The following is a 13098-nucleotide window of genomic DNA, read 5'->3' on the forward strand; positions in this document are numbered from 1 at the left end:
GGTAAAGAAGTCTAAGAAATAATCTAACAGCGTAAGTCTATTTCAAAGACGAGGTGATACATTTATTTCCATCTCCACTGATGTTACAGTTAACATGAATATTCAGATTATGTATAAAATATGCTCATAATTACATTCTGGAAGTGAGTGAACAAGGACAGTTATGTGCCATCCCCTCCTGTAGGTCTTTAGGATTAAATAAATCCTTATCTGCTTGAGATAATTTGAGTATAGTGCTGCCAGAAGGCAGTAGGAATACTCCATGACCTCTCTCAAGGTCTCTTGCAGGCCTTTATTCTATTATTTTGCTCTTGGCCTATATTTTGGCAATTTTTCATGAAATTAATTTTAAAAATATTCATTAATCAATTTGTAATAAAAGCAATTCTAAAATTTCCTTGAGTAAATTAAAAGAGAGCTGTGAAAGAAGGTAAGGATTGGATGGGGCGCCTGGGTGGCTCAGTCGATTGAGCATCTGACTTCAGCTCAGGTTATGATCTCGCAGTTTGTGGGTTCAAGCCCTGCATCAGGCTCTGTGCCAACAGCTCAGAGTCTGGAGCCTGCTTTGGATTTTGTGTCTCCCTCTCTCTCTGCCCCTTCCCCACTCATGCTCTCTCTCTCTCTCAAGAATAAACATTAAAAAATTAAAAAAAAAAAAAAAAAAGGTAAGGATTGGATGTGGTACCCTTCTATACGACCTGATATAGATACACATATAAATACACAAAAAATGAGCATTTTAAAATTTATCAGTAGCTGTAGGTTCTCCACTACTTCAATGTGAAAAGAAAACCACTAATTAAGTGTTTGTTAAAAGCCAACCATCAAATGATTACATTTTCCCAGTACAATTCAACTGTAACTTCTACACATGACATAAAAATAGCAAAACAAACAAAACACAAAACAGCCACATTTTTTTTAATGACTATAAGGTAAGACGTAAATTCACATTTTTACCCTCTCATAAAACTCTGAAATACACTTATAATCAAAAAGCACATATACTAACATAGAGTGTACGTTATGTATCTTAATATTCTCTAGAGAGAAGAAAAGCCCTCCATATCTCTGGTTACATATATAACTTCACAATAAAGCCATGGAACCCAAGTACATTTTAGAAAACTTCGTAAAATCATTTTCAGTATAATTGCCCCATAATGAGTAGTCACAAAAAATGATCAGAGAAACCCTTTCTTTGTACCCAAAGAATGGGCCTGCACAAATCAATATGCATAATGTTAAAACAAAATTTACCTCTATTGTAGGATCATATTCATCCACAAAGTGATTCTGAATTAGCTGTATCGTCAAGGCACTCTTGCCTACGCCACCAGCTCCAACTACCACAAGTTTATATTCAGTCATTTTCAGCAGGCCTTATAATAAAAATAATGAAAATGTGACTAAATTAGAACATGTGGCTAATATAAATTAGAACATGAGGTTAATATAACCCACTCTACCAATACCTTTTAACGCAAATTCACCTTTGTATACAAAATTACTTCAAAATGCCTCACAAAATTCAATGATGAAAACTTCAGTTGACTACAGATAAGTGAGTGCTGTAATGAATTGCACTTTGCTTACAAACTCCCCCATCAACATCTGAGAAAAATGCATTCAGAGTACAAAGTTCTTTTATCTTATACTCAGGTTGCTCTATCTAAACAGCCAGTCTGCTGTTCTGTAGCAGTTAATGGCTCTCAAAGGAACATGCCATGACTTTACTCAGTACAAATGTCTATACCCGTGGACACACCCACACAAAGCTCCTTGACAGCTACCTCTACGCTGTTCCTAGTTGACTCTGGCCCCTAAGAGTTACAAGTGGATATGCTGAGGGCCTTAGTTGGAGCCCACAGCTATGGAAAACCTTTCAAAGCATCATCACAGCAGCTCTCCTGGAGAGTGAGCAAGAGTCAGATGTGGGGTGAAGGGAAGACTGTCAAATAAAACTGGACTGTGTAGTGGAGAAATAAAAACCAAGACACTGAAGCAGATTTGGCAACATTTCAATCTGTAAGATATCCGCTGGGGAAAATAATGATGTAAAAACTAAAAGAACTTCAAGAACTTTGAACCATTCAGTATGGATGATTTCATCATGTCACATATATAATCATACATTAGTGCTGAAAAATAGCACTCCACACCAGAAAAATATAATCATACAAAATTTAAAGGTAAGCACTGCTTTTAACGAGAGGTATTTTAAAAGCTGTAAGTGAATACTTCTCGGTGACTTTTACTCCCTGCTACTGTACATAGTCTTCCAACAGTTGAAATAAATATTGGCAACTTGGAAGGCTGAGAGCACAAGACCAAAAATATTTTTTAATCAGCTGTTTCAAACTTCTTGAAATAAAATTATTTAATTTTACCTCCTTTCCCCCAATAACTACATGTTACTAAAAATAAGGAATGAACTGCAGAAAGAATGGCAGCAAATAAGCAGTAATGATACTATAGGTAGTTCTAAACTAATGAATGTGCAAATATAAACACTATACGTACATACAGAATCCTATTAACTGAAGACCAAGAATTATCCAAATAGGCACTCCCCCACCCCCCAAAAAAGATAATATGGTTTCCAAATGGTAACATACTAACCGCCTCCTTAGCTATTCCTGAGCCCTCTCGCAAAGAACAGTTAGCCTAGACAACTGTTATAGTACAGAATGTTATAGTACAGCCCCTGGCCTACTCTGTGCCGCCTAGCCTTGTTCTTGTCTAGGGCCACCTTGGGAACCTCTACAAGCATGCATCTTATCCTGTTTGCTCCCACTTTTTATTCCAAATATAGGCCATAAGGAATGGGGAACAATGAGGAGAATCACACCAAAATGTATACTCTAGCTCCCTGCCTACCCTACCCCCTAAAACAATTTGGATAGGCTAGAACAGTAGTTCTCAAACTGCGGTCCAGGAATCCAGCAGCATTCCTCAAACTTTCTGGGGGTCCAAGAGATCAAAACTAATAATACTAATAATATTACTACTACTACAACGTTATTTACCCCTTCCACTCTTATTCTTTAACAAAGGTAGTTTTCCAAATAGGATCACAATAGAGTGAGCGCATAAGCAGATATGCAGATGTCTTCTATTAAGCAATATAGTTAAAGAGATTAGCAAAAACGTGAAACAATGCCACTATTCTAATGTTCCTGTTTGTTTTGAAAAATAGTTTTCATGAAAATGCTATTATGTTACCAAGTAATAGGCTTATTATTTCTATTTATAATGCATTAATCAATTTTTTAAATTCTCATTTGTACTATGGTACACATAGACATATCCTATATTGGGACCTTCAATAATTTTCGAGAGTATAAGGTGTCCTTGCAACTAAAAAGTTTGCTAGTCTAGGAGATACTGTGGGCAGACACCGGATTAGAGCTTAGCTGTGTGAATTCTGAGACACACACACACCTTCTGGTATACATGTTTGTGTAGCTGTTGTTTCTGGAAAAAAAAAAAAAAATATCCCTGAATTGATTTTAGAAACCAAATAATATTTAAATCCACTAGAGAGAACTGTGTTCCCAAGGAGTCTTACTGAAGATCATAAGCAAAACAGAGCCCCTTCACCCAAAGCTAAAATAGCTATGAAGGGGTGGAAGTGGGACCAGAACCCAACATTTTGTTAAGGGGGAAAAAATTCAATTTTGTCAGAAACCTGAATTATCCTCTCATCTATGGTCTCTTAAAATCAAGTATGCCTGTGGATGGCTAAAAAGTAACAAAGTAAACAGTACTGATATCAACCATATTTGATGTCTATAGTCTACCACTGCAGACTGGCCGAGTCAGCGTTTTGGACCTTAGTCACCTAAGAGTGACATCACTCATATGGTTGATTCTAAGATGATGATAGGAATAGAATTTTTCCCTTTGTAATTTCCTTTTAAATGATTTTTTCCCATTACCAATAAAATATGTATATTGTGTAAAAATTAGAAAATGCCTTCCTGTTCTTAACCCTTGTTTTGATAAACGTCAAGATTTAAGAGAGCCAGTTTAGGACTTCAGCTACAGCATGCACATGCCTAAGAGTATTTCGGGCAGTTGGCTGGAAGATTGCTACAATTAACTCCTCTGGCAAGTCAGTCCAAAAAAAAAAAAAAAAAATGTGTGAGTGCTATTTAGGAGTACTGTAATAACTCTTGGGATGGGGGTCAAATTTGTAAGGATGAGGGTAATCTACAAGAATAGGAGAAAGGACAAGAACAGGCAAATTAAACTTTAAGTGTGATTGTAGCTATTGCTGTCTACACTCAACTAGCAAGGAAAAAGCCCTGCTTCAGCTCTGCGGGTTTTCTGAGTGTGTTTTAACTTGACAAAGCAAAACAGACCTTCTGGGATTAACTTTTCCTTTTCACTTAAGTCACAGGCTTTACGTTGTAGGGTGTTGGCCACCTGTTCTTCCACCACCATCTCTACCTCCACCTCCTCCTTTGTGGCCACAGTAATGTCACAGCCCATACATGGGGGAGGGGAGCAGTCAGGAACTCGGCTGCAGATGCATTTTTTCCAAACACAATAACCACAAACAGTGGTCTCTAAGCACTCTCCTAGGCTCTTCCAAAACGTGACCTCCCCTATTACTCATATACCCCCCTACACACTGTTAAGGACCACTATCCGTCCAGTCTGCGCTCGAGGGAGAAGTTTATACCTTCGTCCTAGAGATGCTAGATGCAGCAGAGAAGGCAGTAACGAGGCAGCCTAGTGCTGGGAAGGGAGGAAGAGGTGCGGGAGCGAAGGGAGAGAAGAGACAGACAGAGAGAGGGAAGGACGACGAGGGGGAGGGGAGATTGGAGCGCATCGGGAGTAACCTCCACCGCACCCGACCGCCCCGAGGGGCAGCCCGCCCAGCCCGCGAGTTTCTCCCCGGCCGCCTCCAGCCGAGGCTCTCGGGGAGGAGGAAGGAAGGGGTTCCCCGTCCAGGAAGCAGCACAAGCGGCGGCCGCCTCTAGCCTCACCCTCCTCAGCCCCGCACCGCCCATTCCTCATTCCCCGCGTCGCCGCGTCCCCGTGCCTCCCCCTGCAGCCACCCCCACCCCGTCCGCCCGCCCGCTGGGGCTCAGCACCCGCGCCCCCTCCCCGCCCCTCCGGGGACCCCTAATTCATTCACTCGCCGCCGGCCCCGCCCGGCGCCGGCGAGGAGGGTCGGGACCGGGGCAGGGGCCCAGGAGGGGTGGTCCGCTCCATACCTCTCTCCAGCACCTGGGAGCCGCCGAGCCTCTGGCCCCCGCCGCCGCCTTCAGTGCCTGCGCTGCGCTCGCTCCCAGTCCGAAATGGCGGGGGCCGGGAGTACTGGCCGGGCAGCCGCCACCGCCGCCGCCGCCACCGCCGCCGCCGCTGTGCCTCCGCCGCCGCGGCCGCCGCCTAGGGAAATCGAGCTCCGAGCTCACCGATGAGTTCGGGGCCGGGCGGCCGCAGAGGGCAGAGCGCAGAGCTATCGATGCGCGCGGCGCTCGATTCCTCTTCAGACCGGCGTGCGGGGAGGGAGCCGCTGAGGGCGGTGTGGGAAGAGGGAAGCGAGGGAGCCTGCGAGCGCCGCCGGGGAGAAGGAGGGGGCCGGGCCGGCGGCGGAGCAGCGGGGGCCGGGCCGGTGGGGGAAGGGGGTGGCGGGCGGCGGTGGGTGGGGGAGCCGGGCCGGCCGAGCAGGGGGGTCTGGGCGGCGCCTCGGCGGGGCGGGGAGGAGGCACCGCCGGACCCACGCGGCGGCCGGCCTCCGGGCTCTCGCCGCAGAGTCCAGCCCGCAACCGCAGACTCGGACCCGGGCCGGCGCGCAGTGGGCTACCCTGCCGCACCCTCTTCGGGTCTACTCGGACAAGCTTCGGAAAATCCAGCGCCCCTCGGGGTCGGCTGCACTCGTGCACGTTCATTTACTGTCATTTACTGCAAGTAAATAAACATGCAGTCACCAAATGTGGGAGGCGACTTCGGTGACTTAGGGAGACATCAGGCAGACAGTTCCCCCACCCAGGGGCTTTCTAACCACGGCTTGGTGATTACCAGCCTCAACACTCTGGGGGCAGGGAACCTAGCCCCAAGCCCAAACATTCGTGACATACGCTTTCGTCATTAATCCCAAGAGGGAGGAGGTCTGTTGTTTTATGTTACTGTTTTTATGGATGTTTTGAAGTCATCACAGGTCATTCTAAACCTCAGATGTACCTACTGCCCAGGAGGGCACAAACAGAAGACAAACAGTCTTTAAGTATAAGTGCCCTTGATAGTTTAACCTGAGGAGAATCACTCAAACATTAATTAGAAGACTGAGATTAGTCAGTTAACAGTTCAGGGAGTTAACATGTTTAACAATGGAACAATTAAAACTGTTAGCATAACCCAGAGTCTGATAAAGTACCTAGAAAGGTAAATTGGGAGAGTTTTGAAGATTGAGGACCGGGGTCTATACCTAATAGGACCACCCATCTGAGCCTCTTATTTCTAGTTCTGTCTTTCTAGCCCACATCATAAAACACGAATAAAACGATTATTTTAAATACCAATTATTATGTCTGTTAAGGTAAGCCTTTCACCAACTGTCACCCTTTTCTTGTACCGGTCATGTGGGCTGTCACCTGAAAGGCTTATCCTGGTCTTTCTCTCCTAGCACCTGGTACCAGGTAGAAGAGAGAGAAGAGAGGAAGTGGAAGACATGAACGGGAAAAGAATACACCCACTCTATGTCAAGTCGTTGGTAAATGTTTTGCACATATATCTGCTTTAATCATCACAACAGCTTCATGAGGTCAAATACTTTTCACTATTTTATAGATGAGGAAACAGATTTACAGAGATTAAAACTTGGGTCCAAGTTCACACAGCTGAAATGAAGTACTCTTCATGTCAGGTCACATTCACTCCTCTGCTCCCAGCTCTGGGGGCTCTCATCCCATCTAAGGGAAAAGCAAAAATCTCCAAGTGCTACATGGCCTTAGATTATGTGACACCCCTCACCCCTTATCTCTCTGCACTCTATCCTACCAGTCCTTTCCTCACTTACACACACACACACACACACACACACACACACACACACACACACACACTGGTTCCCGGCTGTTCCTTGAAAATGCCAGGCGGGCTTCTCTCTTGGGGAATTTGCACTTGCTTCCTCTACCAGAGCACGTATCCAATATATATCCACAATCTCCCTCTGACACTTAAAACTCTTTGTCCAAATGTCTTCTTCCAATAAATTCTTCCCAAAAGATCATCTTTGATATTGCACCTCACCCTCCTCACCCCCAAATTCTGTCCTTCTTCCTGCTTTATTTTTTCCAAAGCACTTACCATTTTCTAATATACTATATAACTTATTTACTGTGTTTTCTTGTCTTTCTCCTACCAGAATATTAAGCTCCAGGAGGGCAGGGATTTTTTTCGTCTGTTTTACTTACTGCTATATTTCCAGTGTCTACAACACAGTAGACACTCAATAAATATTTATGGAATGTTGGATGAATGAAGTTACATCCCCTCCTTCTGAACTCTGTGACTCTAAATCCTTACTTAGAGTGCCTTAAACTCTCTGTAATCTGTTTTCACTTTCTTTCAAAATCTGCCTTTAAGCTCGCCAGGTCACCTTCTTTTTTTTTTTTTTTTTTTTTTTCCAACGTTTATTTATTTTTGGGACAGAGAGAGACAGAGGATGAACGGGGGAGGGGCAGAGAGAGAGGGAGACACAGAATCGGAAACAGGCTCCAGGCTCCGAGCCATCAGCCCAGAGCCTGACGCGGGGCTTGAACTCACGGACGGCGAGATCGTGACCTGGCTGAAGTCGGACGCTTAACCGACTGCGCCACCCAGGCGCCCCTCGCCAGGTCACCTTCTGATAAACCACACCTTTGTGGAGCCTGCACGTAACAGACATGATGAGTTTTTGTTAAATGAATGAATTTGCACTTATTGTATGTTGCTTTGTAGTCACTCTTAGATATAAATTACAGATTTTGTTTTGGTTCAACTTCAAGTGCATGATAAGCTCTTGTTTTCTTTGACAGCTGCTAATGCAATGTTCTCACTGTAGTTGGTGCTCTATAAATCTTAAAAGGACTATAATAAAAGGGAGGGGGGTGACTTTCTATACCATTTTTATGCTGATTGCAAAAATTCTGGCATTAGCAGAAACCTAATCCATCCCCATGGTCTCAGTTATCATCGAGGCTCATGATTCCCAGAGCAAACCTGCATCCTGATCCCTGTTCTGTGCACCCTACACTCTAGTTGTACCTCACACACCTTCCCTCCCCTTCCTTTTCACTCCTACAGCAGTGTATGCATATGTTATGCCATGCTTTTCCACCCTTCAGTCATGGGTGCTTTCTCAGAAGCCAGCACCCACTCCCCAATATTTTCTTTCTTTCCTTGACCGGGGGCCAGTGGCAGTGGGTCTCAAAGGGAGATGCTTCACAAAGCACCTTGCATACTTAACAAAACTGCAAGTTCCCTCGCCCAGAGATTCCATTCGGTTGGTCCAAGGTAATCTAGAAATCTTCATTTTTAATAAATCAGATGATCCTAAACTGGTGGTTAGCAGTGTGTACACTGAAAAACCCTGATCTAGACACTCACATTGCTTGTGGTGGCCGCACTTTGTACTGTCTTCAGGGGTTTTCTTCCAAAGCTTGGTGGCTGCATTGAATAGTCTCCATGGCTCTCCTTTTCCTTTCCTTTTCTTTGCTCTCCCCCAAGACAAGCACACAAACCTACACGGTGATCATGACAGGAAAAGAGAGAAGAAATTGCAAAAAGTATAAACTTGGGGATTCCGGGCTTGCTCTAAGAGGTAACTGAGGTTTTTACCCTCCACTGTTGCACTCTTCTGGGAAAGCAGCCACATACATTCAGACCCTTGTGCGCATCCTTTTATCTTGCTTTATGAAGATCATTCTGGCCTATCCTTCACAAGATCCTTCTTCTGTAGATATAATCAAAGCCAAAACAACAGGAATTCCTTTGTGCTAGCTGGGCTCTTGTGTGAGACATAAAGTACCAGGACATGTTCAGAGTCAGAGCCCTACAAATGCTGAGGGTTTATTTAGGAAATAAGGAAACTTCAGAAAACCGTATCAACCGTCAGAACTAGTGTTGATTCCAGAAATTAACTGCTGTTTTTATGATCCAGCAACAGGCTCTGGTGCCTCGCTCATCCTCTCATTAACAAGCATCTATTGCCCACACTCTGGTTAATTTTGCCATTCTCCTGAATCAGCATCTCTCTGCTTCTTCCTCATATACAGTCTCAACTTCAGCTGCTATCTCTGCTTCTAGTGACTACTCTCTGTGACTTACATTTACAACATCCCAAGTGAGAAGATCTAAATGTATCTGTCATTCACTATTCAATAAGAAAGTCTTTTATGGGGCACAATTTTCCTGATGGGCCACCTAACTGGTGGCTGGTCTTCTTTATGCCTGGCTTAGAGGTGATTGCCTTCATTTGGGGGCCAATCCCGAGTCCAGACAACTGTGGCCAGAGTAGCAGGTCATAGAGCAGGAAGAATTAAGCAGAAGGAGCTACCTATGGGTGCTTTCATGGACTCTCCATCAGTTGTCTTTCGTGGGAAGTTTGTACCAATGATAAGTTCTATTTAACTCACTTTCTCTGCATATAATCTCCTCTGGACACTTACTTCATTAGACTTTATATTCCCTTTTTGCATATGTTTCCCCCCATTAGGTTGTTAAATTCTCAAAGTCTCTACCTCATTTGACCCTGTATCCCATAGCCCTTAGCACATAGTAGGGCTTCTATAAATATTTGTTGAAGTGAACAAAATTATAACAAAACTTCAGCCCCATTTCTACATAGTCACTTCCTTCTCATCTAGCCAAATTCTAGGCCATTTCTAAATGAATGTCCTCTCATCTTGGATGCCGATTTCCCCAAATCAACTTATTTCCCCAAATCAACTCCCTCTCCCAATTTTTCCATCTTACCTGAGCAGCATTGTGGCCCTTTGAAACACTTAGATTTAAAAACTTACACTAATTTTTAACCCACTCCACATTCAAACTGCTTCAGCTCCTTTTAATGATACTTCCTAAGTATTTGCTCATATATGTCTCTTCCACATCCTTTCCTTCATGCTTACATTTCCTGGAACAACTTCCTTGTGATTTTCCTCTTGGCTTTCTTCTTTTCAATTCAGGCCATATGCTGTTGCCAAATTAATCTTCCTTGCACATGTCTTTCATCATCATCATCATCAAACATTTACTTGGTACCTACTCCATATAGGCTGCAGTCATTCAGATTATATAGTTTTAAAGTGCAAAGAGTTCCAAGCTAAGTACCTAATGAGTACCTAAAGATGATGATAATTACCTTAGAAATTAGAAGGAGAAATGATCACTAGTCCCAGCAAAGCCTTCACTATGACCAAATCTTGCTTTCACATCTTCAATAATGCTTTATATGTAGCTGAATCAGGTCCAAACCCTTGATGCCCAGCTTTTGCTCACAACGTGCACAGACTGACACCATCCTGCCCTGTGACTTTGTCTTCCACCTTCCCAGAGCAGATGCTCTCCTGTCAAGCGTATCCCCTCTATGCCACAAACCCAGGATGTTGTTTTTGCTTCTCTTTTTACCTAGCATCTTTTTGCCTCTCTCATTACTGAAATTCTCTCTTCCAGATCTAGAAGAAAGCTGTTAATTATGCCATCTCTTTTTGATCTCTCTCTATATATTATTTTGTATAAGCTAATCACATCTCCCCACGTAAATTCTAAAATCCCAGAGGCAAAAACCCTGTCTTAGGTGTGTGAACCCCACCCACCCATGCAAGCCTAGTTTGATGCAATTACTCCATTACTGCATGAATACATATAATGTGCTTATCAGCAAAATAAACACGATGAAAGCAATGTCTGAGGAAGATCAGAATGGCAGCTAAATGCAGAAAAGATTGGAAGGAAAAAGACCTCAGGTAAGATGTTTTGTGAATGGTGTGACAGTATCCAGTGACAGTGGGAACAGTGCACTGGCTGAATTTGCTAATCCTGTAAATTAGAACAAATTCCTTAATCTCTGCAAGCTTCTTGCTTAAGAATAGACCAGTGATGTAACAGCTACCATTTGTTAAACTCCTCACATGAGCCAGACGAGTTTTATGCACAATTTCAAACAAAAAACACATCAACCCGTATCTGTCCTCCTGCCCTCTTCCTCACTGCTACCACTGCAGTCCAAACCACCATCCATCGTCCCTGTCCCACAGGAACAGTCATCTCCAACGGGTGTCCTTGCTTCTATGCTTGCTCCTCTACAATCCAGTTCCCTTGAGGCAGCCACACTGATTCTTTTCAAAATGCTAATTGAGTCTGGTGATTAGATCAAGCTCTTCCAAGGCTTTTCATTGCACTCAAAAATAAAATTCAAACTTCCTCAAGCTATTTAATGACGGGGTTTTTATGGGCCTCTGAACACACCATGTAGGACTCGTCTCCTTTCTGGTTCCAACTGCAGTAGCCACCTTTTTCTTCTAACCTCTTTGGGGTTTTACACTTGCATGCTCCTGCCACCAAGCCTCTCCCTGCCTTTCAGGTGTCTGCTTAATACCGCCACTTGAGTGAGGATCCCCCAACACCCAGTCTACATCAGCGCTCCCTACCCTATTCCCTCACTTCTTACCCTTCAAATAATCGTCCTTTAACACAATGGCCTGTTTCATTCTTTTACTTAAGCACTCATCGTATCTGGAATTACCGTGGTTGTTTATTTGTTTGCTTGTCTCTTCCTTTGTGGAAATATAAATTTTATGAGCCAGGGACCACTGAATTCTCAGATTTTATGAGCCAGGGAGAGTTTAGCATATAGTAGTTACTTAATCAAGATTTGCTGATAAGCTGCCCTAAAGAAAATAATAGAACTAATAACCCCCTCTAAGTGAGGTCTTTGCAAATCAATTTAAGTCTCTTGCTTTTGTTTCTATCTGCCTAATGCAATAGTACTTTATTTAATCTTGTTTTGTTTTTAAGAATATTAAAAGTCATATTAGGTTTTTTAATTGCTTTCCTGTAGTTCTCGAAGGAGGTGCTCATTGGACTACCTATTAATTACAGGCCTGAATTTCCTAGTTTCTGTCTTTTCTCTTTAATCACAATTATTAGGTATGTTGTAACATTAATTCTAGAGTCTAGGAGCATTAACCCTTTGGGACCATCTAATTTAGTATCCATATGTCCTCACTTGAAAGAAGCAAGTCCTCTTTTTGGCAGATTCTTCTTTGTCAAACGAAGATGATTTGCCTTGTCAGACGTCCAGTGAAAGCTAAGATACAGGAGTTTGTGAATGTACCAAAATATACGAGGACCAGCCATTCAGATGCTGAAGACCCAGAAGAGTTTCTTGGTTTTCACTGCAAAGGTGATTATTTCTTATATCAGGGGTCTGTAAATGCATGGAGAGGCTGCAGATGGAAATATAAATGATTACTTCACTTTATTCAGAATCCGTGTCACAAATAATTCTAACGGGTGCATAAAATAAGTCCATCCTAATGTATGTTCAATCCTCAACAACCCCAAAATTACTGTTTGTTTCAGGGCCTTAAAAAGCCCATATTCATCTGACATGTTAGTAACCATTCATTCATTCATATATTCAGTCAACGAATATTTGTTGAGCACTTACTACATACCAGGAACTCTGGGATACTCGGTGCATGATGCACAAAACAAAAAACTTCTGCTGTCTTAGCACTCACATTCAAAACAGTGGTTCTCAGACTTTTTGATTTCAGGATCCTTTCGCACACTTAAAAATTATGGAGTTCTGTATTCATTCATTTCAAATAACAGTAATAAACTCATTGCATGTTTGCACAAATAACATTTTTATAAAAATAGCTACACATTTAAAAGTAGTGAGAAGAATAGCATTGTTTTAACATCTTTGCAAATCTCTTTAACGTCTGCTTTATACAAGAAGCTAGATTCTCATATCTGCTCCTGAATTCTGTTTACTTATTTAAAAAAATTTTTTTAACATTTATTCATTTTTTGAGAGGCAGAGAGAGAGCACAAGCAGGGGAGGGGCAGAGAGAGGGGGAGACACAGAAT

At 42.8% G+C, this 13098-nt stretch overlaps 1 protein-coding gene and 1 long non-coding RNA gene across 5 annotated transcripts in view; both read right to left on the reverse strand.

The window, feature by feature from the left end:
- KRAS (KRAS proto-oncogene, GTPase) overlaps positions 1-5383 on the reverse strand; it is a 40155-nt gene extending 34772 nt beyond the window's left edge. For 2 of the 4 annotated variants that reach the window (XM_030321959.1, XM_030321961.1), the window contains exons 1-2: positions 5229-5309; positions 1261-1382 (exon numbers count right to left, since the gene is read on the reverse strand). In XM_030321959.1, the coding sequence (XP_030177819.1) occupies positions 1261-1371 (111 nt within the window). In that variant the 5' untranslated portion in view covers positions 1372-1382; positions 5229-5309. Of the gene's footprint in view, positions 1-1260; positions 1383-5228 lie in introns of all 4 variants that reach the window. The other 2 variants (XM_030321960.1, XM_030321958.1) reach the window with 2 other exon arrangements.
- A 1356-nt stretch (positions 5384-6739) lies between these two features.
- Positions 6740-12289, reverse strand: LOC115518830. The gene is made up of 3 exons (XR_003970329.1): positions 12227-12289; positions 8605-8738; positions 6740-6926 (listed from the first exon to the last, which is right to left on the reverse strand). It is a non-coding gene; the product is annotated as an uncharacterized LOC115518830 (long non-coding RNA).
- Positions 12290-13098: the final 809 nt, after the last annotated feature.

The sequence above is a fragment of the Lynx canadensis genome, chromosome B4 (assembly GCF_007474595.2).
Source record: "Lynx canadensis isolate LIC74 chromosome B4, mLynCan4.pri.v2, whole genome shotgun sequence".
Taxonomy (NCBI): Eukaryota; Metazoa; Chordata; class Mammalia; order Carnivora; family Felidae; genus Lynx; species Lynx canadensis.